General features: G+C 43.2%; 5 protein-coding genes across 7 annotated transcripts; all 5 read right to left on the reverse strand.

Moving 5' to 3' along the window:
- Positions 1–63: 63 nt before the first annotated feature.
- LOC148397584 (uncharacterized) lies at positions 64–1,467 on the reverse strand. The gene is made up of 2 exons (XM_088375734.1): positions 1,179–1,467; positions 64–1,090 (listed from the first exon to the last, which is right to left on the reverse strand). Exons 1-2 carry the CDS (start codon positions 1,354–1,356, stop codon positions 423–425), a joined length of 846 nt encoding a protein of 281 aa, XP_088231860.1. The 5' UTR covers positions 1,357–1,467; the 3' UTR covers positions 64–422.
- A 299-nt stretch (positions 1,468–1,766) lies between these two features.
- On the reverse strand, positions 1,767–4,530 carry LOC148397585 (uncharacterized). Its single transcript, XM_088375619.1, has 4 exons — positions 4,076–4,530; positions 3,613–3,789; positions 3,197–3,499; positions 1,767–3,092 (listed from the first exon to the last, which is right to left on the reverse strand). The coding sequence occupies exons 1-4, from the start codon at positions 4,275–4,277 to the stop codon at positions 1,984–1,986; spliced, it is 1,791 nt and encodes a 596-aa protein (XP_088231745.1). The 5' UTR covers positions 4,278–4,530; the 3' UTR covers positions 1,767–1,983.
- Positions 4,531–5,409: 879 nt separating this feature from the next.
- On the reverse strand, positions 5,410–7,321 carry LOC148397586 (uncharacterized). The gene is made up of 2 exons (XM_088375716.1): positions 7,115–7,321; positions 5,410–6,541 (listed from the first exon to the last, which is right to left on the reverse strand). The coding sequence occupies exon 2, from the start codon at positions 6,489–6,491 to the stop codon at positions 5,418–5,420; it is 1,074 nt and encodes a 357-aa protein (XP_088231842.1). The 5' UTR covers positions 6,492–6,541; positions 7,115–7,321; the 3' UTR covers positions 5,410–5,417.
- Positions 7,322–7,450: 129 nt separating this feature from the next.
- il1b (interleukin 1, beta) lies at positions 7,451–9,191 on the reverse strand. The gene is made up of 4 exons (XM_088375748.1): positions 9,035–9,191; positions 8,757–8,964; positions 8,343–8,504; positions 7,451–8,086 (listed from the first exon to the last, which is right to left on the reverse strand). The coding sequence occupies exons 2-4, from the start codon at positions 8,962–8,964 to the stop codon at positions 7,731–7,733; spliced, it is 726 nt and encodes a 241-aa protein (XP_088231874.1). The 5' UTR covers positions 9,035–9,191; the 3' UTR covers positions 7,451–7,730.
- A 1,502-nt stretch (positions 9,192–10,693) lies between these two features.
- On the reverse strand, positions 10,694–25,969 carry LOC148397588 (metal transporter CNNM4-like). 3 transcript variants are annotated; one of them, XM_088375591.1, is made up of 10 exons: positions 25,344–25,969; positions 23,862–24,708; positions 19,710–19,853; positions 19,509–19,643; positions 18,406–18,575; positions 16,487–16,662; positions 16,352–16,362; positions 15,669–15,836; positions 13,791–13,972; positions 10,694–13,628 (listed from the first exon to the last, which is right to left on the reverse strand). In XM_088375591.1, the coding sequence occupies exons 1-10, from the start codon at positions 25,929–25,931 to the stop codon at positions 13,377–13,379; spliced, it is 2,673 nt and encodes an 890-aa protein (XP_088231717.1). In that variant the 5' UTR covers positions 25,932–25,969; the 3' UTR covers positions 10,694–13,376. The 3 variants fall into 3 exon arrangements, with proteins under 3 accessions (XP_088231717.1, XP_088231716.1, XP_088231715.1); XM_088375590.1 differs by lacking the exons at positions 15,669–15,836; positions 16,352–16,362 and having other exon boundaries at positions 16,566–16,662; XM_088375589.1 differs by lacking the exons at positions 15,669–15,836; positions 16,352–16,362 and having other exon boundaries at positions 16,566–16,662; positions 19,509–19,853.
- Positions 25,970–26,035: the final 66 nt, after the last annotated feature.

Genomic DNA, 26,035 nt, shown 5'->3' on the forward strand with positions numbered 1-26,035 from the left:
ACATATTTGTACAATGTACAAAAATCATTACCAAGAAAAATAAACTAAAATAGAGTCTTGTGCTGTACGACAAAGGTGAAAACAGTTTATAGTGTACTTCAGCGAAAGATAAATAAAACATTTACTGCTTTTTAAGTGATTAAAAAGTGGACTACTGCAAAACATTTATTCTTTGTTTTGTATCTGCACATGTCTGCATTCAAATTGCACCTATGGCGAAACTACAAACTGAGCAACTAAACGGTTTTTCCTCCCGTGTGTTCTCATGTGTGATACAAGATGAGGTTTTTGAGTGAATGTGTCAGCTTTTTACCCCGCCATCTTACAATGGCTAAAGATGAGTACAGAAGGAAATTTACTGTTGAATCAACTGCTACCCATTTTCAGGAAATGTTATTAATTAAAAAGTCGATTATGATAAATTATGAAACATTTACTCTGTCCGTATTGTGTGTGCGCATGTGTGCATTCAAATTGGAACGACGGGCATAGCCCCCTCCGCAAATCAAACAATTAAAGGGTTTTTCACCCGTGTGTATTCTCATGTGTGACACCATGCTTGGCTTTTGAGTAAAGGCTTTCCCGCAAAATGAGCAACGAAAGGGTTTTTCTCCAGTGTGCGTCCTCATGTGGGCAATCATGCTTGGCTTTTGAGTGAATCTTTTCCCACAAAGTGAGCAATGAAAAGGTTTTTCTCCAGTGTGTGTTCTCAAATGTCGAATCAATACGGATTTTTTAGCAAAACCTTTACCACAAACTGAGCAGATAAAATATTGTTGGCATGTTTTTGAAGTTTCCTTGTCGTCAAGAGTGGTCCTCTGTGTGAAGAGGTTCCGCTGTTTGTCGTCACCTTCACAAGACAAGAGCTTGTCCAACAGTGGTCCTCCAGAGTGGGTTCCACTTGGAGGGTGGTGTCGAAGCCGTGACGACTCGGGACATCCGTCTTCTTTGTTTTTAATTTCCGTGTAGAGAGCGGTTAGCGGAAACTTGCTGACTTTAGCCTCTTCTTCTTCCTCTTTAACATAGATGGGCTGTGGACGCTCCTCGACCTCTTTCAGGTGGACGGCCAGTTTATCGTCTTCCTCGGTACCTGCAGAACATGTGCAATGCAAACGAATGAAAAGCTTTTGAGGCACATGTTGGTATTTCAATTCCGCTCAAATAAACCGTAAACTGACCTTCGCCACGTCTGACAATTTGCGTGCTGTAAATAATTTCCAGCTGTCGGCGTTGGCGCTCGCTCTCCTCTCTGGCTCGACAAAGTTGCTCCTCGTATGATGCCATTGTTCTTTCAAATAGTCCGAATATTTCATCAGCGGCCGCAATCAGTCGCTCCCTAACCAACTCTTTCAACATGTTGTTGTTGTTGACGGTTCAAATCCCAACGAGACTTTGACCGTCGTCGACGTCTCAGCGTTAGCAATTATGCTTACTTCCGTCTTTTTCTTTTTGGGTTTGTGTGGCGTGTTAGCAACCAGCGTCTGGGCGTATTACCGCCATCTACTGGACAAGGTTCTCGATTTATAAAAATACGTTCGATGGACAAATTTGATTAATTATATATATAATTATAATAATTAAAAAATATGATTAATACATATCTCATATATATATATATATATATATATATATATATATATATATATAGAGAGAGAGAGAGAGAGAGAGAGAGAGAGAGAGAGAGAGAGAGAGAGAGAGAGAGAGAGAGAGAGAGAGAATGGATGAATGAATGAATGAATCTCGGTACAATGACTTTAAACTCGTCATGATGATTTTAAATCATTTAATTTGCTTTGTGACCACTGTATTTTTAAAAGATGTTTGTTAACAAAACAGAAAATTTCGACTTTAAATCCTTATAACTTTTAATCTAGCCATGATATAATAAGTATAACAATATCAAATGTACAACATTCAGTGAAAGCATTATTATATAGTCTGCTTTAGTAGCTAGGACATGGGAGGGGGACCCCTGTAAAATATTTACTGTCCCTTCTTATGTGTCCGCATGTGTACCGCCAAACTGTTTTTATGAGCGTAGCTTTCACCACAAATTGCGCAGCTGTAGGGTTTTTCTCCCGTGTGTATTCTCATGTGTGTGACCAAGTGTGACTTGAGAGAGAATGTTTTAGTGCACAACAAGCAACCGTAAGGTTTCTCTCCTGTGTGTACTCTCATGTGTGAGCTCATATAATCATTTCGAGAGAACGTTTTACCACAAACTGAGCAACGAAAGGGTTTCTCCCCCGTGTGTGTCCTCATGTGTTTCACCTCGTGCGACTTGTGAGCGAATCGTTTACCGCACATTGAGCACTGAAATGGTTTTTCTCCAGTGTGTGTTCTCATGTGCGATACTACGTGCGACTTGTGAGAGAACGTTTTACCACACAACGAGCAACTGAAGGTTTTTTCCCCCGTGTGTGTTTTCATATGTGATATTAGATATGGCTTTTGGGAGAAAGTTTTACCGCAAGTCGCGCAACTAAAGGGTTTCTCCCTCCCGTGTATCTTCATGTGAGACTCCACATGTTCCTTACGAGAGAATGTCGTACCACAAACTGAGCAGGGAAAGGGTTTTTCCCCTGTGTGTGTCCTCATGTGTGAGTCCCGATGTGGCTTTTGAGAGAAGGTTTTACCACAAGTTGAGCAACTATAGGGTTTCTCCCCAGTGTGTGTTCTCATGTGTCTGATCAAATACTGTTTTGCAAAACTTTTACCGCAGACTGAGCAGGTGACGTGTTTTTTACACGTTTGTAAGGTTTCCTGGTTGCCAAGTGTTGTCTCCTTTTCAGAGCATTCCAACGCTTTCTCGTCACCTTCTGCGTTACTCCTCAAAAGTTCTTCCGTGTCGTCATCGTCCGACAGTGGAGCTAAGTGGTTGTCCGATGGTGGCGGTCCACAGCCATCCCCACTCGGACTGGCATAATAAAGCCGCGACCTCTCGGGCGGTTCGTCTTCATCGTCTTCTCTCTTCACCACCACGACAGTCAGCGGGAACTTGCTGACATCAGCTTCCTCCTCCTCGTCTTTAATGAAAAGGCGAGATGGATCCACTTGATCCAAACTGGAGCTTCGGCGGTGCTGCCAAACATCTGCAAGACATGAGCAGGACAGTTGCACAAATAACTCCTCATGAACAGGTGATGAGATAGCTCTTCAAAACAAAAAGCAAATATTTAAACCAGCCCATCATCACCTTCACAGTCTCTGCCGCTCCTCAAAGGTTCTGGTATATCGTCACCATAGGACAGTGGAGACAAAAAGTCGCCTCGTGGTCCTCCGAGATGGTCTCCACTCAAAGTGCGACCATGAATCGATGACCACTCGAGCGCTTTGTCGTCATCGTCTTCGGTCTTCACGACAATGACGGTCAGCGGCAACTTGGTGACATCGGCTTCCATTTCTTCGTCCTTAACGTGAGAGTGCGGCGAAGCCTCTGCTTCCTTCTTTACATGAGGGGGGTTGGGTTCTATTTGGCAACCAATCAGCTGCTGGACATCTGTGACACAAATGTGACACGGTTGTCTCTCAATCTCCTCCCTCGCTCGACAAACTTCATTTCTGGGCATCTAAACCGTTATGTTCAAGATTCATATCGAATGGTATACTTACCACATTCTGATGTGATGCTTTCACTCGCATCCCGCGCTGGTGTCCTTCTTACGTCGAGCCTCTCGGCGCGTTTATGGCGGTGCGGTGATGCCGTCTTCCTCTTCTTCTTCTCAGAAGATGTGAACGAGAACAAAGTTGGCACGTAGGCAGGATGAAGAGGGTCATCACTCTTTGCACCTGAAACAGTAAATATTGTTTTTCAGACAAGCTCGGTATAAAAATGGAAAGTGGCGGATCCAGTTTGGTGTTTCAGGTGGGGCCGAACTGATCTTTGAGTGTATCCGCCAGTGACAATGGATGATTCTGATTTATAATTGTAGATATGTGAACAATCTAATTATTAGAAACTAGCAAATGTAATTCTGCATTCCTTCGGTCATGGTCGAGTAGCAGCAAGAAAAATGGAATATCCGAGCAATACCTCACAAATCAATGTTGACGTCAATAAAACAAAATGACGTACCTCCCACAAAGTGATCTGAGCAGATGTAAGAATGGATAGTTGGCTTCCAAAGCTTGGAGCTGTTGCGGCCATGTTCCGCTCGACGAAGCGCCGCCACCCAGCTATCCTTTCTGGTCAGGTCCGCAGGGAACCGATACAGCTTCTTGGTATCGCCTTTTTGGAAGCGATAGGCGCATCCTATGGCACAACAACTCTTCACCATGGTCAAAGTTGCACCGTAACAACTCTGCCACGATAAAATGATAAAAAATCTCTAAAGCTCAATCCAGCCTTGGCCCTATTAGCACCACCCAGCGTCCGCCGCTTTTTGCTACCCACACAAACCGTCAACCGGTCTGTGACGCCACGTGCATATCCCCCTATTTATGTTATCTGTCGGGATGCTCTCGCCCCTGCTCCGGCGTGGCCGTCGCCGACTTCCGCTTTTCTTCTTCGGTGGTGCTTTGGTAGCTACTAACGCACCTGTGACGAACGGCCGCCATCTTGCGGCGGTAATGATGAGGCGATGGTGAGGAAAAGTGGTGTGAGCGTTTTCATAGGAACTAAGAAAAAAAAAAAAGTACAATTTTGTGTCCATACCAGAGTCAGTATAATAGTTTTGGTATTACGAGGAAAGTGACATTTATTTGAAAAAAAAAAGCCTTTTTGCAGAAAAATAATTGTTACATTTGTTGATTTAAAAGTGACATTTTTGTTTTGATTAATTGTGACTAAAGTATGTCAAAAAGTAATATGAGAAATCTATTTTTATATGACTTTTGGGCACTGTCATGTTAGTAGCGGTTTTATTTCTTTCTCTTTTATTGTAGTTTTCACCCATTTGCTCAACATAACAAAAGTGTCAGTCTGATCAAATATTCATGCTGCAGATTGATTTTACCATTTTTGACTATAAGGTTGTAATTCATGGATTGTTTTATGTTTATTAGTAGAATATTTTGTTTTAGCTGCAGGTCATTTTTAAAATCTGCTTCACATAAAACTCGCATAGTAAAGGTAATATTTTTATTGAATTAAGAGGGAACAATATGTGGTTAGTTTCGCAGTATTACAGGTGATGACTGAACGCCGCTGTAAGCTAGCACAAGATCATATCGTTGGTCGAATGGCGTTTTTATGTATCTTAATTATTAGTGTTGGTTACTTGGTAAGTATTGAAGAGTTGGGTCCTCATATTGGCACTGGTCTGAAAAAAAGTGGTATCGAATATCCCTAGGATTTATGTCAATTTAAGATGATTCAAGTAGATTTAAGAATATTAAGCTAGAGTAGTAGAAAAAGCTGAAAATCTGCCAAGATGTTGGCCACTCTGACTTTGATCCACAACATTACGGTTAAACGTTTATTCTTTGCCTTTATTGTGTGTTTGCATGTGTGCAGTCAAATTGGCCCTGAGAGTGTAGCGTTCGCCACACTCCAAGCAACTATAAGGTTTCTCTCCCGTGTGTGTTCTCATGTGCGAGTCCTCCTGTTCCTTTTGGGAGAAGGTTTGATGACAGAGTGAACAACTCCTGGGTTTCTCTCCTGTGTGTCTTCGCATGTGCGTCACCAGGTTTGACTTGTGAGAGAATGGTTTGTCACACAGTGAGCAGCTGAAGGGTTTTTCTCCCGTGTGCATTTTTAGGTGGGATTTCACATGTTCCTTGCGAGAGAATGTTTCGGCACAAAAAGGGCAGGCAAAGGGTTTTTCTCCCGTGTGTGTTCTCATGTGTGATACAAGATATGGCTTTTGAGAGAAGGTTTTACCGCAAGTTGAGCAACTGTAGGGTTTTTCTCCAGTGTGTATTCTCATGTGTGATTCCATATTTTGTTTTTGAGAGAATGTTTTACCACAAAAGGAGCAAGTGAAGGGTTTCTCCCCCGTGTGCGTTCGCACGTGCAATTCCAAATGCGGCTTTTGGGAGAAGGTTTTCCCACAAGTTGAGCAAGCGAAGGGTTTTTCTCCCGTGTGCGTTCTCATGTGTGTCATCATATGTTGCTTTTTGAAAAAGCCTTTCGCGCAAACTGAGCAGGTAAAAAGTTTTGGACGTTTTTGTGGCGTTGCTTTGCTGCCAAGAGTCTCTTTTTCCAAGCAGTTCAACTGTTTGCCGTCACCTTCGTGGTCTGCGTCATTACTCAAAGGTTCGTCCATGTCGTCGCTGTCTGACAGCGGAGCTAAGAGGTTGCGTGGTGGTCCTCCATCACGATGATGAGACCGTTCAGGTGCTTCGTCTTTGTCATCTTCACTCTCCATCTTTGGCAACTTGCTGATGTCAAACTCCTTCTCTTCCTCTTTAATGCAGACTAGTTGAGGATGCTCCTCCTCCTCTTTATCACAAAGACGTTCTGGCTCCTCCTTTTTAACATTGTGGAACTCTGGAACCTGCTCTTCCTCTTTCACATGGGACGCCTGTGGAACCTCCTCTTCCTCTTTCATGTGGGGGGGCTCCCGACCCGCCTGCTGAAGACCAACCGGCTGCTGGACATCTGCAGGACAAGAGCAACAGTTAGGAGGAGACAATGTATATGACATTGCAAATTCACCATATACCGTCACTGTGCGGGGAGCAGTGTTGCCAGAGTTATCTGGAAAAAAAAGTTACTTTGTTACTTTAATGATGACTTGACTTAAAAAATGACTGAAAACTCCTGAGTACTTAATTTAAAAAATTGCAAAAAGCTTTATTAGTTACATTCAACAAATGCAGACAACTGAAACATAAAATTGACAACTGGTTTTCCCACTACTTCATTAAAACTTAAGTATTAAGTATATAAAATGTATTTCATTGGTTCATTCAAACCTCCACATTCTTCAATACAAATCTTTATTTTTGTAGCGCTTTCATAATTGTCATTATTAACATAGCGCATTCAATAACAATACAGCAAAACACATTACATAAAACAATGGCAATAATAAAAACATAACTATTCCCTGCTACATATGCCTTTGTTTGAAGCGGTTATAGAAAAAAGAGGGGAAATTCGAAGTCTCCCTTCACTATAGTGGATCAGATGCTGGTGTTAAATGAGCTAGCAAAAGACAAGTGAACGCACCTTGGACAGTTTGAGTGGAGGAAATGGCGTCATGTTGATGCCAGAGTCTCTCTCGTTTTAGTTTTGCTGGACAAAGTTCATTTTTTGATATTTTCACGTTGTCTTTTGAGGCGATTTAATCATTTCACCCTCGCTTTCTCACGTCCTCGGAGTCGACGCTCTCTCTTTCTTTTTCTCTCCCCCCCTCACGTGCCCGTGTTTTCTTCTTCGGTGGAGCTTTAACAGCAACTAAACGAGCCATGACGCGGAACGACCGCCGTCTAGCGGCAGTATTTTTGAGCGAAGGTTTGACAGAAACAGAACGGATGGATGGATGAGTTAATAGTCACACGTTGATAGGTGAATCCACTCTGTTACACTTTATTACACAAATACATATAAATAAATAAATACATGAAATAAATAGTTAAATAGAATGCATAAATATGAAAGAAAGCATGTCTTTGTAACATTTCAATTGAATTGTAGAACAATATAATTTAGCTAATAATAGTAAAATAATTTAGGTGACAGGTGCCCTTTTCGGGGCGTTGGACTACCTGCCCTTGAAATGGTGTCAACAGATGCTGTTTACTTTTTCTGATTGTCTCCTCTCTTCTCCAGTAAAAAACAAAATCTAGTTCTGCCTCTGGATGCGGAAGTTGACATATCGGTTGCCGGTGCGCTGGCACATCTCCACGGGCATGTTGTCCTCTTCAGCCGTGCTGATGAACCATTTGGGGTAGCGCACCGATGCCAGGGTGCTGATACTAACGCCCGAGTCGCTCTTGTAGAAGAGGAAGCGCAGCATGTCGCTGTCCGAGGTCACGCCCATCAAGCTCTGCCTGTCCGTCACCTGCTCTAAGTGCAGCGTGGGCTTGTTGCCCTCCTGGGAACACGACAGGAACAGGTTGGTCCCCTTGATGCCCAGGGCCACTGGTAGGGCTGCCGCGCTGGGGTTCGGGTGCACATAGGTGGACATGTTGAGGTTGACTGCAACGCGTAAGAGAGCATTTTAGATGGTTGGAAGAAATATTGGTCGCTTATTACAGAGGAGAAGGAATATATGCAGGCGACGACTGTCATATTGTGTCTTCACATGTGTTGCTGCACTGTTCAAATATTTACAGCGATCACGATGTAAATAAAATAAAAATATACACAATTCTCCTAGGTTCTTTTTCTCTTTAACCTGAGTAATTTAGGAAACACAAAATGCGTGTGTGTGTTTTAGAATGCGCGTCCCCACCTTTGCGGTGACTGTTTCCTCCCTGCAACAGGACGGCATGCAGCTCCATGCTTTCCCTGAGCAGCACCAGACTTTTCTTCTGGGTGTCGCTCACGGTGCACTCGTATTGGCCCGTCCGGGTGAACTGATTCCTCGGAGGTCGTGCCTCAGGCATGTGGATCACTGAAATAGAATTTTTTTTTTAAAACACCTAGGAAACACCAATGTCTTTTTGTATACAGCAGAGTTCTAATAGTTTTGGATTTTTCATCATAGTTTTTAAATTGTTGTTTTTTTTAATTCGTATTTTTTGAGCAAGTATGTTTATTTTTAAAATAATGCTTCATTTCATGTAGTTTGTATTCATTTTACCATGCAGCACGGTGGATTTAAAATTTGGTTAAATGCATCAAGAAGGTGTTGGATCTTCAGTACCTTCAACTAGGTCGTCCATCATGATGCTAAAGAGGTTTCCGCCGCTGAAGTTTCTTTTGAGGGCCGTCTCGGTACGGCTGCCCTTCAACCTCTCCACGGCGACCACCAGATTGACCACCTGCTTCATGGTCAGGGGGTGATGGGAGACCTCAAGGCCCAGTCCCGGAGGCAAACTGGGGCTCACGGGGCTTATCATCTCTGAGGCCATCTTTTCACAGAAAATTCACATACGTTACATATTGTCTTGTACGAACATATCCGATGTTGCAGTACTGTACCTTGTTTTGGTGTGTTGTAGTAGTAGTAGTGATAGTTGTCTGGTAGAAGTGCTCAGCTATGCTGTTGCTGTGGTTGTGCTTGCGTGTCCAAACCTGAGTGCTTTTATGTAGCACCTGAGGAATTTCCCACTACACACACAGGAAGTGGGAGGGGCCATGTTGACGACGCCACGCCACCGTGACGCAATACTGTAACTGTGTGGGATGCTGAAACCTGAGAAAATGTCAATTTAAAACTCAATGTAAACTAGTCATCAAAGAGTGAATTTAACAAAGTAAAAATGACAGTAAAGTCTAAATTAATAGGCTATAGTTTTTTTTTTCCTTGGAATATTCCAATGTTTTTTCTTATGGGATTTTGATGTTTTGACCATTATTATTTTTTTTAAGATCAACTTTTTTTTTTACTACTTGTACTTCCTCATCCTGAGGATTGACTTATCTTTGATGCAAGTAAAAATTCCGTCAGTTTGGCATTGCACAAGCGCGGCTGTGTTTACGATTTCACCATCAAGATGTAAGCCGTGACGCTGCACATTCTTTTCTTCCAGACTAATTGCATATGTTTTTTTGTTTTGATCCACGGATGTGGTCGGAGGGATTGGTTAAGCAAGATTCCTTAAGGTTTTAAATATATAGCAAATATACAAAATATATATTTTTAAATGTAGATTCTGACAGAGAAGTCAGAATATTCGATTAAGTGTTTTAATACTACTTTATTTAAAACAAAAATCATTAAATCTTCTGCAATTTAATTTAATGAGTACAAAAATAATAACTATCTTTTTCTGAGTCGAGGTGTTTTTTGTTAACAAATAAAAAGTTTAAATGTTAATGGGCTCAAACTAAAAAGAAAGTAATTGTGCTCTTTAATTAAAAAAACTTTTTTTTAGATAGAAAAAAAATAGACCGACGTAACAAGAATGAAGTATTTTTTTTAAATCTATTATGGTATTTCAAAGAAAGTCTTAACAATTTGTAATCCATTTATGTTCAAATATTAGCAACAATCGATGTTAACTGTTGGCATATCAATGCTGTTTTGCAGTTTTTGTTAGCATGAAGCTAAGTGGAAAGGTAAATCTAGGAAATTTCACTGAGATTTTTTTTTTTTTCATATGGAAAAGTCCGTTTTTCTTCAGGAACTGCTCTAAATTGTGGCACTAAATTGGTAATTTTTCATGAAGTGAAGAAATATGATTTCCTTTCATACCTGTTCAGCTATAAAAGTCGACGAGCGACTAAAACCAGGTGTTGGGCGTGTTGCAACGAGATCGCTCCCATGCGTGGGTGCATCGCAACAGCTCGGAGGAGGAAGTGAAAGGATTTCTTTTCCTCTTTTATTCAGCGCAATAATCTTTGGCTCTTTCACGAGTGGGGATTTTTTTTCGGTCAAACCGGTTTTTGCGTGCTAATGATCAAAAAGGCTGATGATGAAAGAGCTTTTAGTGCGTTCCAACCCACGCACACACATGTCCCCAGCGTGGGATACAAAAGATCACCTATTGTGCTTCCAAAACAGATTTTGGTTGACACCTTAACTCGCCCTTATCTTAGAAAGATTTAAGCCACTGCAATGTTTAATGTTTAACAAATGAATTGAGTGATTCTTACCGTCGTACAAGATGCATAAAAAGAGGGCAAAGGTCGCTCAGGTAGAGAAATAGATCTCAGGTTTATTAATAACAACATCCATCATGAAAAGTCATTAGGACAGAAATTATAAAACACTATTTACAACATTTGGGATTTGTCTTTAAGTTAGCGTCACGAACCAAAGTTGTTTTTTTTTTCGTTTGAAGTTCATTCCCTCCGTCGCTCAACTCGGATCGGCGTGGAAAACAACACGCTACAGCGATCATCAACAGTGTTTTGAGGTACAAAAACAACAAAGTGAACCGACTGACAGGCACACGGCATAAAATGAAACTTTGATTGAAAGCATTCAGGGTTGATTGAATTGCTGGTTGCGCGCATGCATCCAGAAAAATCCGAAATAAAGCTAGAGTTCCCGAGAGAAGCTGAAGGCAACAAAATGACGAGTATTACTGAAAGAAGCAGTCCTTATTGCGACATAAAAACATCTAAAACTGTTGGCATATTTTTTTGGTGGTAGGGAAAATACTGCTCTCCTTATTAAAGTGCATTCAGGAATAAACACAATAAAAGCTATGATTTCATATTCCCAAAACGGCTAAAATGAGAAACAGAAATAAAATGTAGGTGAAAGTGTGAGGCAAACTTTTTTTTTTAAATAATTTTACTTGAAGTAGCTGCAGATCATTGCTAGGTTTATTGAATTATATTCCCATCACCTGTATCTGCTCATTAATTGATTAAAAAAAAAAATCTTTTTGCGTTTGGATTTACTTACACATACACACACGCACACACACACACACACAAATTAGTGTTGTGCTTAACAAATTGTAGCAGGTGATACTGTAAAAATGTTTCCAGGGCAACCCCAAGTGGGCATGTCACGGGGTGGTGTGGAAGTTGGGGTCACTCTGCAAACTCTTTGGCATAGATTTCCCTTAGAACCTCCAAGGTGAATGTACCGTTCTTTGTATTTGCACACCTTTGTCCAGATCCTCACCAAAATTGAACAGATTCTTAGGTTGCTAGTGAGAATAAAGTCGCAATATTGCAAACATTTTATGAAAGCAAATTCTGTAATTTTAGGTGAATGTTTAGAATTTAATTACGGTCAAATTCAAATTGTAACGTGATAAGAGTAAAAAGTTGCAATTTTACATGTATGAATAATTCTTTTAAATTTACGATTTTGATCGTTGAATAAATCATACTACACCAAAAGTTGCAATTTTTCAATAAAAAAAAAATAATTTAAAAACTTTTGAAATATTACGATTAGTCTTCCAAGTATAAGAAATTTGCTTAAGAGAAAGTCATACAATTGCTTAAAGGTAAAAGCTTTGACAAAGTTGGAAGTAAAAGTTTACATTTAATGAATTTTTTCTTAAAAAAATATTTCTGTTTGAGTAATTTTTTTTTTTTTTTTAACAAATTAAGATTTTACTCCAAAAACAAAACAGAAATATTCTCGGCACGTTCGAAGTATTCCTTCTTGTAATATTACGACTTCATTCTAAAATTGTACGATCACTTTCCTTCTGTTTTGCAACTAATATAACTATAACTTACCTCTGAATTTTACAGCCTCTAGAATTTAACGTACCATCAGTCACATACTGTCGCGTTGGAAAAAAAATACAAAAAAAAAACATTCACAGTAAACTCCCACAATGCCCGTGCATACATAAAGTTATGTTCACCTGTGAATTAAAAAAAAAAAAAAAAGAAAAAGACAGCAGCATCCTTCTTCTGCTGTCAGTGGTGCAGGGAGGAAAGCTATTAATCGGATTAGAATCGTTCTTACAAATTACAGTTGAAAACAAAAAATAGCACAAAGGTTGCATAAAAAAAAGACTGAGTGTTCCTTTAAGAGGCTCACTTGATATTTTAGTCAAACAAAAAGTTGGAGTGTGTCACGCTTTGAACGGTGCTCCGCGTTTCCCCACGTATGATTAAACCCAACGTCAAAATGACAACAATCATCGAGGCATAACAATGAAATCACAACCCCCCGCCCCCACACACACACACACGTACAAACGATCACTCGTGGGACTGTTTCAAAAGGACAGAGGACGATAAGGGCCATACTGGAAAATTGGAATAGTAAGGGACCAGTTATAGCACACCAAAAACTGAAATGAAATCTAAAATAATGTTATAATGTTACAAGAATAACGTCTGCTAATTGAGAATAAAAAAATTACTATTTCTCTAAGTAAAGCGACATAAGAGGGGAAAAAATAATTTGGTGAGAATTTTAGTGAGTGGCATGAATCCAAACATTAAGGTCAAATATGATACTGAAATATTGCGAGAATAAATATGATGTGGAAAAAGTCAGTTACGAGAACAAAATTGGATTTTTTGGACCATAATTGACTGTCAATTACTTTTCAGCGGCAAGCTGTGTCCCTCTCACTTTTAATTTCATTCTTGTAAAATTGTATTTCCGGTGTGGCCCCAATTCTTCTTGGTACAAAATGAAGTAGTCTTAAAGCAAAATTTCCCTGTTTTTGGTTCCCACGCCATACACACCGACCCATCTGAAACGCTACATTCATCATCGCACTGATTGTCGCCATGGTGACACGCATGGACGTCCACCACACAAACATTGAATCTCTCATCGGATTGATTTGGATTTAGTTTTTTTTTTTTTGGGGGGTGCGGTGTGAGTCTCCCTGAGTCTCTTCGACGGCGGCGTGCAAGCGTACGAGGGAAGAAGGAGGAGGAAGTTTTAGATACTGTTTTCCAGCTGTCCGCGGTGGTTGGCGTCGTGAGGGGGCGAGTTCCGCTGGTTCAGAAGCACGGTGGTCTCGTCGGGCCCGTTCTCCGTGGGGCCCGCGGGGTCCAGCTCGTCCAAGGTGACGTCGGAGGCGTCCGTGCCGGGCTCCGTCTGGGCGGCTAACTGGTGAACGCTCTCGGGCGACTGCGGCGTGCTTTCCAGACGTGACGCCATCAGTCCGTTCTGGTACTGCGAGCGTGTGATCTGGAACAGCGTTTAATCAATTAGTTCCTTTTTTTGTCGTTTGAAACAGCTTTTCATATTTGCAAGATATTAAACGATTTCATTCTTTAGCTCCCAGGCTCAGCAGAATCTCTTCGGAGGTGAAAAAGGAGCCATTTTCTCCGTCCTCCTTATGGCACGTACCTTGACGTACTGCAGGTTGGTGAGGGCACGCACGTAGAAATCGGGCGTGTAGATGGTGCTGCAGTTGAGCTGACTGCTGAGGTGACTGTTGCTGCCACTCACCGACAGCGACTCGGCCCGGTCGGCACCGCTCAGTGACGACGTGCGGTTCAGGATGCTGATGTGCGACGGTGAGCGGAACTCTGCCAAGGCACAAGTCACACATGCGTTAAACACAGATACTAGATAAGGTACTTAGTGGGGACCCTAGCAACCAACAAATTCAACTTGTGAGTCGAGGCCACGCTGTAAGTCCCAAGTCTTAACATTCAAGTTCCAAACAAGTAGCAAGTTACTGTGAGAAAGACAAAATTGAAGAAGTCAAGCCAAGCCAAAATTGAGTCCGCAGCTTAAAGTGAAGTCATGCTAACTGACGTACGTCTGCCACTGAAATATAAAGACATTTTAAAAAAAATAATCATAGAACTTGGGGAAAAAAAAAGGGCATGTTTCAGTTGACTTATAAATGTTTCATTACTTATCATTTTAATCATATCGTTATGGAACTAACATTATATCAAGAAAATACACAAATTAATACACAAACTATTTAAAAAAAGAAAAAAAATACTTAAATGTTTTTGCTATTGTAACGTTTCAAATATTTGATAGAAACTTTCCAGCAGTCATCTAGTCACACAATTAGTCAAACAATGATCCGTTTAGTCACGTTTTTGACATATTTTTTTTAATGATGGCCTGAAGGGCTTCCCAAATTTTCCAGTCGTAATTTTCCACCTCGGCTCAAACACAAGCGCACACTTGCATGACTAACCCAGAGCATCACACGAAAACTGTGTCATGCACAAACGTGCTCGCACACGCACGCAGGCCGAGCGTTTCTTTTACCAGTCAGCGTGAGTCGTCCAGCAGGAGGCCTCAGTGAGTCATAGGACACGGTTTTACCTACACGTGGCAACCTCAACGTTAGATTGTTGTGTCTGTGTTTTTTTTAAACTGGGCAGTGACGCTAAAGCATGCGAAACTAAGTCTGGATTGTTAGCCTTTGTGAGTTAGTGGTTAGCTGTTCAGGACTTATGTTAACCTTCCAACATCCAGTAGGAAACTTAAGGGAAACTTCAAAATGCCGTCAAAAGGATTGGTTCTGAATTATTTCATATTTACATTTAAAAATATATTTTTTCCCAAAATTATCTACATTTAATAAATATATCAATAGTACGTACATTGAAAAATAACCCTGCGTGTAAATATAAAATATTTTTTTAATAAATACAACTTAATTATTAAAGTTACTCAAATGGCATGATTATTATTGCCTTTTTCAACCCCAAATCATTTGAATTTTTTTTTAACCATCCTGAAAAGATTCCTACTGAATGTTACATGTTTGTCAAGTGAATTTTGAGTGAGTTAGTGGGCTAAATTGAATTCTCTTTGTTTCACAATGCACTTCAAATTATTGTAGAATCACAGGGGCTGATGAAATCTTGGTACAATGTTGGGTTAGGGTTAGACTGATGGAATTCCTGGAATTTGTGGCGTTCTGAGTGAAGATGTAGAGTGCAACCATAGGTCCTCACATTAGCCACTAGCTAGCTGCTATTTTTTGGGCAACTTAAGAGGGGTATTTTTGTAGTTTTCTGCTCCCTTTTTTGGGGGGGAAGGCGGGGTCAGTGTTGTGCACTTGAAGCGGCTTTTTGCGAATAGGATGTTGAATTAGTTCTTATGACAAGAATGAGCAATGAGTCATGATGATGACTGCTATGTTAGCTGCTAATGCTACTTTTACCATTTCTCAATTACTTTCTAGGCTACACGTGCAGCCCAATCAAGAGCCGGTCTACTGAATCATAAATCCGACATGCCGAAGGTTACCTGGCAACCGCGCGAACAGAGAAAACCTCTTAAAGGAGAGGTGGCGGGGGCGTGGGGCGGCCGCTGAGAGGAGAAAGTACAAAGGGTGATCGAGAAGGAGCAAAAGGTGGGACGCCATTACACCAACAGACAAACAAGGGGAGCACATGCAAAAATCTAAGGTGCTCGCTCGCTTGCTCTTCTCTGAAGGTGTGAACATATTGTGTGGGTGGAGGGGGTTTTAGGGAAATGGAAGAATGTTTCATACTTTGCAACCTGGAGACCCTGCAGGAAGGAGTGATGAGGGAGGAAGAGAAAAAGTAGATGATGAGAGAGGAGGGGCGGAGAGGGGATTCAATAACGTTAAAGCGAGTGACACTAAAAGCTAAGCCAAACATCAAACCAGTCAAGTATGAGCATCAATGAATCTATTAAAATACAGTATTTTACTTATTGCATTAATTTGGTCTTTTTCTATAAAATTGGTTGATATGAATGTGTTTGTTATTTTATCTCATTAAATTGGTTGATTTATTTACTGTAAATAGTGACAGTAATAAAATAATGATATTAAAATAAACCATTTTGCAAATACATTTAGTAACCTGGTTTTCTTTAAAAATGATGTTATTCAGAATAATATTTACAATGAATATTTACAAAATGCACATGAAAAAAATTGGAGGGAGATGTCATGACAGGACGCATGAAGTTTCTACGACCTTTGCCCAAATCTGAGGAAGAAATTAACCTCTTCAGTTTGAAGCAGGCCGTTTTTTTGTTTTTTCGTTTTTTTTTTATGGGCGAATTCCAGGGCTGATACTTGGACAAACTCCTACGAGGGAATTGGTACAAGTCGGGGAGAAAAAGAGACGTGGCTTTGCGTGGGTGTGGTGGCTTGTGTGAGGTGCTCCTCACCCAACAAGGGAGCGCTGAGCGCCATGATGCCATAGTAGGAGAAGGGTCCAGTCTCAAACTTCATGTTCTCGTTGCCAGCTTCCACCTCCACCCGGCCCTGATGGAGACAGAAAAATACATTGTTTATTACTTTACACTACAGAATGGTTATGTACTCATTATTATGATTAGAAATGTCATGTTTTCTTATATAGGAGTGTAGTATTGAATATTTCAATACAAGCAGTTAAAAGCATAATATGTGATGTTGTGTGGATGTGAGGAAAACCGATATGAATCAGAAAATTTGTTTTGATTTAAAAGATGTGAACGTTTCTCTGTCTCTAATAAACATATATACATAGCGAGCGACTGAAGTTTTTGATGTATGGTTCAAAAAAAGGATACAAAACATGTTGCCAGTGACAGTTGCTGTAGTTACAGAGTTTGGCCGTTAGGGGTCAGTGCAGTCTGACATTTCATGTGCGGCATCCGAGTCACATGACCAAATTGCGTTTGTGTGCCGATTGGTTGTTGATGATGATGAGGATGATGATGGAGGCTAAGGTGGCCTCCGGCTTGTTTGTCTACACAGCCCAGCCCAACGGATCGGCTGGAATGTGTGAAATGCAGCAACAACGGGACACTTAATCCACACACGGCATCACTCCATCCACAAAAACTGGACATGTGGGACCGAAGACAACATAAGCAGTGCACATCTAATGTCAAGAATGTACAACAAAAATAAATTGTAAATATGGAAAGACCATTTGGTAGGGGTTTGGGTAAATTAGAGTAGAATTAAGAGTATTAAATATGGCAGATCCAAGGTGCCCAAACTTTTAACTGCTGGGTGACTGCTCCACTTGGCCCCAATGCAAGCGGATGGTAACATTCCTTCAGCAGCTGGGTCTTGCCCACTTGCTGCCACTCCTCTACTACTGCCAATTCGACAATCATTGTCACACCATCCGCCAGGGAATGTTTGAACCATGTGACAAGGTGAAATATTTGGCTTGGTGATCGAGGGGGGGGTTCCCCATAAGCTCACGCATCACCCCCTACTCGAGCCTCAATGGCATTCAGAGAGATCTTTTTTTTTTTTCTTCTGTGAGGCCAAAGTTTAAAAGCGCACGTTAATACCTCACGAGTAATGTGAGTCAAGTGTCCATCCACCAAAGATGACAACGTATGTGAGGCATGCAGGTATTGCCAACCTGCGCTTTGTGACGAGCCCACAAGCGCTCTTGTGTTCACAGGTGAAAAATATATGACACACAATATAGTCAAAGTCAACATCATCATCAACTAGTCGAATCAAAAACGAGCTCAAAACATTTTTGATCATGTTTCATCCAGACGAGTCGAGGACAAGAAGTAGAAAGTCAGCAAATTGCAGCGTCACAATTAAAAAGCATAACACTCAAGTCTTCTGTTCAACAAATGCTGGTCAAGCTGAGAATCCCATCAGGTCATCAAAATGTTGACAAGACAACAATCTGGTGTGAGGGGTGATTGTGTGAATCACATTGTGGCCACATCACAGACAGAAGATATTCCCACACAGATTTCCCAATGAGCAAAGTGGTGGTTGACTCCTTTTTTTTTTTGATGCCGCAAATGAAAGCAGAGATTTGCAATTAGCAACACGGCCCTCAACTTTAGCCACAGGGAATTCTGAGAATCCCCCACACACGCGGGAGGCTCGGATGACATCATCTTTTCCCCGAAGCGGCCGCATGTAAGGAGTGATCGAAGCGTAAAAGTAAGGCGAGGGCAGAATTTTGGAGGTTTGGCTGCCGTGCATTTCGAGAGTGTGGAGCAGTGGCAACAAATCCACTTTGACCTCATATTTTACCTGCAATATGAGTATGAAGTAATCGACAGATTTCCCCCTCTGGTAGACGTAGTGATGCGGCGAGCGCTTGTCGTTCTCGTCGAACTTGATCTCCTGAATGACGTCGGGGTGGCGCAGCATCCGCAGCAGCACCTTTTCGGATATCTGAGCCGGGTTGAACTGGGTCACCTCTGTCCACACGCGCATAGAACCACACACGCAGTGGGAATGTGGAGTTAGCTGCTGTTTTGGTTAGCAACTTGACCTGAATGATCAGAAATCATTAGAGTTCCAAATCGGAGGTTTCTATTTTTTCTGTTTTAAGTGGACAATTCCAACTAATTAGGCACTGAGTGTTTACACGCGGCTCCGGAAGGTTCTGCTGTTTTGGTTGGCAAGGGAATGTGATGACAATTAACTATAGCGAACATTAAAGACAAAACGAGCGATGAGAGATCCTTTCAAAATAGGCAACAAACGCAAATGAATACGATTCTTTTGAAAACATTGCATGATATCCAAATTTCTTATGGGGGTAAGTAAGCCAGCCATACAGGCTTTATGACAGCTTTGCTGGTATATTACATAATGGTTAACTTATCACATGCAGTTCAAACACGACTGAAGGGAGCGGAATGAGATTGCGGCAAGGGCATCTCGGACCGCACCCACGCCGCAAACAAAGAAGCGGCGGGCCCTGCAAACACAACCGAACCGTGAGGAAATCCATCAGCGCGTGCTGCAAACACTCCTCTGTCGTTGAGCGTTGATGCCGTACATCAGCAAGCGGAGGCGCAAAATACAGAGAGGGGAGGGGTGAGCAGTTACACACACCCCGGACAGAAGACGGGGAGTGAGAGGGAGACTATGTCGATTCATGGTACTTAAACATGGTGGCATTCTTTAAAGAGGACATTTTAGAGCTGTCATTTTAATACAGTGCTATTTTTTTTCTTCTCCCGATTCTCATATTGTCAGAATCTAATTCTGCCCTATCCCTGGTGTGTATATAATATATATAATACAGCGTATACACATATACATACTGTTCATACGTTTCCACGTACAGAGAGTACATGAGAGACACGCAGAGCATCAAATGTGACAATTTAACAATCTCCCACCTGTGGCCAGGAAGCGGTGGGCTGCCAGCAGCAGCTGAGGTGAGATCTTAACCTTGGACTCGCTCTCGTGCTTGAAGGCGGAGAAGTCCCTCTTGTTCTTGTTGGGCGCCACCTTCTTCCTGGTGCGGTTGTCAGCTGAGAAAACAAGCCGGATTAGGTACCGGCTAAACCGATGGCCACCGTCATTCATTGGCGACTCACTGTACTGGTCCGACTCATCCAGAATCTCCGACTTGATGATCTCCTCGATAACGTCCTCAAGCGTGACCAGGCCCAGCACCTCATAGAACGGGTCACCTGTGCCCTCGTTGTTCACCTTTTGCACGATGGCCAGGTGGGACTTGCCTGAAACAAAAAGCGAGTAAACGAAAGATCAAATTGATGAGCTGGCTGTGTTAGCTTAGCACACCAGTTAGATGACAGACACCCACACCATGTTCACCACCATTTTTGTTTTTAATTTCTAACAGGTGTATTCCACCCATCAGTCAGACAACAAATGGTTCGACCACCTGATCCGGGCCTCTAATCGAAGACTTGTGCGAGTGCCTGGGCTGAGGTGTTCACTTTTCAAATAAATTATTCAAGTGCGATAAAAAACTCCCATTGAAGAAGCTTTCCTGTGAATCACACGTCAATCAACAATCGATGTGGGTTCCTTCTTACCATGTGACTCACGTCTAACAATAAACTACCAGGCATGGTTAATGTGTACGTGCTATCCTTACATACAGACTTTGACCGACGCGTACATGTAAACTAAACAATTATTTACCCCCTCCCCCCTGCCACACCCCTCTCAAGACCTTGCCAAGATCATGAGCTGAATTATTAATGATGAAGCACTTCCAACAAGACAACAATAGAGACGCTGTATCAAAAACGCAGAAATCCAAGCCACATTGAACGCATCGACGGCGACTGATGCTGCACTTTAGTGTCATTTGTCGTCTGCTGAGTGAAGATGGAAACTGCCACGTTAGCTTCAGGCGCTAAGCTGGCGTCATAGGCTCGCGACTTGCGATCAGAAGTCCTTGCGGATGGCTATCCCGACAAAAATAGACGCAATGTGTCACGGGAAAGGAACTCGTTGTGTGTGTATTTGTTGAGTCAATATTTCAAATGCGGCAGGAGCCCTGGGGAATAAACTCTCAGCCCAACTGACTGGAGAGTCACTTGAGCGTCGGGTGACACCAGCACATGCACGCACACGCACGAGCACACACAGACAAAGATGTTGTCCAAGAACAGCCCTGGCATTGTGAGCATGTATCAGCTGAGCACACAAATAAAGAACCAAAGGCAAAGTCGGCCTCCTGCTGCCGACGCTGTCTCTGTCCGTGCTGGCTCACTTTCTGGCAGGAAGCTCAAAAGGTTTGTCGACAAACACAAGAGCCGCCAAACGCCTCGGGTATCTCGCATGGGCACACACAAAAACAAATATGTGCACACGCACGTCAGTCTCCCTTTTTTGTTTTTAGTTAGTTTCAAGATGGAACCCCTCATGATGTGGGAAGTGGAGGTAGAGGGTGGGCATCTGCTTGGATATTACAATGTAACTGTAATGAATTGAACGACTTACATTTGTCCTCCACATGATTAGCAGTTTAGCACATGGACACATTCGGTGTCGGTGCGGACAATAGGCGCCACTCCTGCTTTACAAAAAAACAGGAGTTGAGTTTCAGGTGTGCCTGTATGATGTCATCAGTTGAGAGCAGCGCACAGTTTAAAAAAAAAAAAAAAAAGACGGGGGGGGATTTGGAAAATTTCCCACTTTAAAGCGTTTTAGTAGACTGGCGCCGGGGTCACGGGTTACGATTAGCATCAAGTTGCTAATAGATTAGATGTCGGTGTGCGTTCGTGTCGGTATCGAGGTACAAAGGTGACAGAGGACGAGCTGTCAGGACACTTGACAAAGCTAGCAGGTTGGGAAATGATTGAAGAAAAGAACAAGAAAAGACCCACCAAGGACACACAAACACACTCTACTTGTGTTACTTGAACAAAGACAACGCAGATGTACACAAATATTATTGTGGGCCAGTAAAGCCTTTTAAATATCATTATTGTTACAAGACTGAATCAGTCAATCAACAAATTATTATATTAATAGTAGTATTACAACAACTTTGACATATCCCTACTTGCGCATAAGATCATAACATCAAGTGGAGCAGCTGAGGGAGATCATGTGACTCACGGTGTGTTGACTCTCACCTCAAACAGCTTCACAAGCCTATGTGTGTGTTTTCACAATGACACCCGCTGACTTGGAGGCGCTTTAATAATCACCACAAGCTGTTTCTGGACTTAAATTACACCTGAAAAGCTTTTTCCATTCGGACCTGCGGAATAGAAGCACAATGCAAGCGCAAAGGGTGACCGCCGTCTGCTTGGAGACCAACAAAAAGTTCAAACTGACTCTTTCACAATAGCTTTACTTAGGTTAGGTGACATGGCTTTGTGAAATCTTCTAAATTGGTTACTTTCTTAATTTCTATCTTTTATCATTCTTTGGTAATCAGAGGAACTTTCGTCAAAATGAGGGGTTACTGACCAAAAAGTGGAGAAAATGATTTTTTTGTGAAACGTGTCAGACAGATCAGTCATGATTTTTTGTTGTTTTTGTGGCAGCAAAGATGGCAACGCTTAAGATCACACTTTGGTATCTTTCACGCCCACTCAGATGAAGACTCTCATGACATCATCACAATCGCCCATCTTTTTTTTTTCACCATCCACATCGACGGCGCGCGACCTTCAATCTGGCGGTTGCACCTCTTGGACTTCCGCCTCTCCCGCTGCGACCTCCCGCTAGCCCCATTAAATTTTCATAATGTTTACTGGCGGGGTGTCACCATCTCAGAAGGTCACCGGGCAGTTCTGAGCTCCTGGGCGGACACCTTAGCTTTAGACGCCGTCACCGCAGTAACGGATGCGGAGCAGCAGAGTGTGGAACTCGAGACTTTGGCGGGGGGTCCGGCTTGCCTGTCAATCCCGCAGTCGAATGAGCAGGCAGGGGCGGAGCCACTGTTGCAAAAGCCTTTGCGCCCTTGCCACGTTATTTTTATGGGTTTTACGAATGTTATGATTCAATTTAGTCAAGCCAGAGTCTCCGGTGTAGGACAATAATGTGCCACAATATCAATTTGTCACACTGAGCAGAAATAATACTTGCCTGTGAGTATTGCATATTTGTAGCATGGGGAGAAAAAGTCTACACACCCCTTGTTTACCGAGCAGGTTGTTGTGGTATCCAAACGATTAATGTGACTAACTCAAAACTGTGTTTTTGGGCAACCGGTAGAGATGAATGGCAATTTAATTATTTCAAAAAAACAATTCTGCAACAAAAGAAACCACAACTCAAGGCACCAGTGTAACTTTTTTGTTTGTTTTTTTTCCCCATAAGTGTCTAGTCAATCCCTATCGCCACACCAGCCCGCGATGCACCGCGGAGCTTTTTCTTGGCCCGCCGCCACTTCACACTCAACAACAACAACAACAGCAGCAGCAGAAAGCAGCGTGACACACGACAGGAAGAGATTCCTCCGAGCTTCTGAAACACCGCCGTGGCTGCAGCCCCCACTTTGAACAGCGACCCCGTGACAAGACGTCCGATAGGGAAAGCAAAGAGGAAGTGCGTGTGCGAGCAGAAGTAAAAGAAGGAAGCGTCGTTATGAGAGGAGAACAAGCCTTGATTTGTTTGAGCGTGCCCATGTCTGTGCGTCCATGTGTGGTCTCCTTGAAATCTTAAGCCAGGGATGATTTCCCCCCATTACTCGAGGAAAAAGAATTGAATACTAAATGTTTTTTGAACAAAACATTCTTGGGTCAGTTTAAAACTTGCCAGCTTGTTACGCTGTAAGGCCAATTTTTTTTTTTCAGGTGTTAGCATTCGTTCATTTAGCATTTTTTGGTTAGATCAATTCACAACATTCCCCTCGGAATGAGCACTGTGCATGTTCATAATACAAATAATAAATATAATACAAGATTTTTTGGAATGCATATATAAGTGACAATTTTTTTTAGCCCACTCTAGCTCCTGAGTACATTTCAATCAATCCATGTTTAACTTTCATTTTTGCACAAGCTGTTTCAAGACTAGTTGGCGCACTGCTTTGAGTACTTTTGCTATATCTGACCTTGACTAATGTGTAACATAAAAATAATTTATGATAAAAGATTAAAAGAAGGTCTGTTTGGCGCACTCCTCTAACAAAATGACAAATGGTCTCAAGAGTTGTTCTAATCTCATGTTTCAGTCACCGTGTGAGATTCCGAACGCCGGACGCTTCATTAAGCATCTTGGTTTGACGCCACAAGACATTTTCATGCAGCACCAACCTTTTTTGAACTCCTCCAGCATGGAGTCCAGCTTGGTGTCATGGAAGACAAAGTGCACCGGGTGGTTGTAGAACTTGGTGATGGTCTTGAGCGTGGTGCTGTCATCGGGGTCGACGAAGGCCAGGTCCTTGACGAAGAGCACGTCCACGATGTTGGAGCGCTCTCCCTCGTAGACGGGGATGCGCGTGTAGCCGCTTTCCATGATCTCAGACATGGTGTTGAAGTCCAGCACGGCGTCGCTGTGGATCATGAAGCAGTTGCCCAACGGCGTCATCACGTCCTCCACCGTCTTGGTGCGCAGCTCCAGCGCCCCCTGGATCATGTTAAGCTCCTCCTTCACCAGGTCGTTGTAGGGCTCCGTCACCTTCAGCATCTCCACCAGCTTCTCGCGGTTGTACACCGTGCCGATCTCCTGGCCCAGCACGCAGTCCAGGAGCTTGCTGATGGGCCACGACAGCGGGAAGGTGAGCAGCATGAACAGCTTGGTGACCAGGATGGTGTTGGCGCCCACCGCCAGGCCGTGGCGCGAGCAGAGCGCCTGGGGCACAATCTCGCCAAAAATCACGATGCCGACCGTGGAGGCTATCACCGCGCCCACACCAGACTTGGTCAGGTCATCCAGCAGGATGGTGAGAGTCGTGTTGACCAAAACGTTGCCCAGGAGAAGCGAGCACAGGAGGTAGTTGCCCTTGCGGCGGATGGGCTCGATCTTGCGGGCGTACTTCTTCTCCTTTTCGGTGCCGCAACTCTGCACGATGCGTAGCTCCATGGGGTCCAGGGCCATCAGGCCCAGGTTGAGACCACTGAACATGCCCGACAGGACCAGCAGGAAGGAGATGAGGATCACCTGCAACGGTGGAACGTAAACAAGTACTTGCTTACTGGACTCAAGTATCTTTTCCAGGTGTCCTGTGTATTTATTGTTCTGATAACTTTTGCTCCCTACACCTGAAAACAGGCACTCACAAAATCGCAGTGAAATTTCAGGATGAATCTTAATCCACCTTTTACAGTATGGGTCAACTTAATTTGACCTGTAACCTTTTGAACCCACACGCCCATCTGTTCAATGTTTCAGTAGTTCTCGGCTCATTTTGGACCCGATCGTCGGGAAAAATCCACAATTAACACAATGTTTTTGGGGAATCTTAGAAAACATACAAGCACTTCACAGACCTTGATCGGCAAAATACGGCCCGATTTCTTTTCTGCTCAAATCTTCCGACTATGTTCTCCACTCACGCAACTGGTTCAAACTAGCTTCTTACCCTGACATTTGGCCTGTTTAGCTGCACCTTCTTTTCTACACTGCGTTTGGGCTAAATGGAGATGATCCGAGTGAGGCTGTGACTTTATGGAATCTGCGTCGACCAAGTGGGACAGGTCATGAGAAGAACTCACCAGTCTTGTGTTGTTTTTTTTTAAGTATGATTTCTTACACTTAAGTACAGTGTGTGAGTACTTTCGCCACCTCTGATTCACCTGAAGCCACACGGGGAGCAGGGACTTCTTCACCTCCACCACCCGCACCCGGCCGTCCCCATCGTCCAGCAGGGACCACGCGTCCGGGGGGTCCAGGGGGTCTCGCACGCACAGGGCGAACACCTTGACCACCTCGCTCTTGCGGAGCTGCTTGACGGTGACGCTGGCCAGCCCAGCGGTATTGTGGTTACTCACGTTCATCGTACCCTTCACTACCAAGTCCTTGCTGTGCTCCGGGCACGTCCGGTTAAGAGGCACCTCCACGGCGCCGAAAGCATCGTCCTCCGCCTCGCTAGAATAAAGCTCCGTGAAGCAGACAAGCGCCGAGCTGTTGGGGAACAAGTGGAGCCCGTAGAACCGGACCAGGATGTCGCTGCCCTCTGTTACCTGGATCACGCCGCGCTCGGTGGTCCCGGCCGGCATGTCGCTGCGCTCCAGCCGCATGCCGAGGATCCGCGTGCTGGCCCGCGACTCGGCCAGTGCCACCTCGGCCCGGACGCCCGCCGCAAGGTGGGTAAAAAGCAGTAAAGTTCTCAGAAACCCGCGTCCGCTCGACGCCGTCGCCATGTTTGTTTCGCTCACTGTCATTGGTGTCAGAAGAGGGCGGGAGAGCGGGGGAACTGACGTTATCGTACTTGTTTGCTCGTTTACATATCTTGAAGCCGACCAATAGATTGTTGTGACGTCACATG

The sequence above is a fragment of the Syngnathus floridae genome, chromosome 5 (genome assembly GCF_059516105.1).
Source record: "Syngnathus floridae isolate MCC-2025c chromosome 5, RoL_Sflo_1.0, whole genome shotgun sequence".
Classification (NCBI taxonomy): Eukaryota; Metazoa; Chordata; class Actinopteri; order Syngnathiformes; family Syngnathidae; genus Syngnathus; species Syngnathus floridae.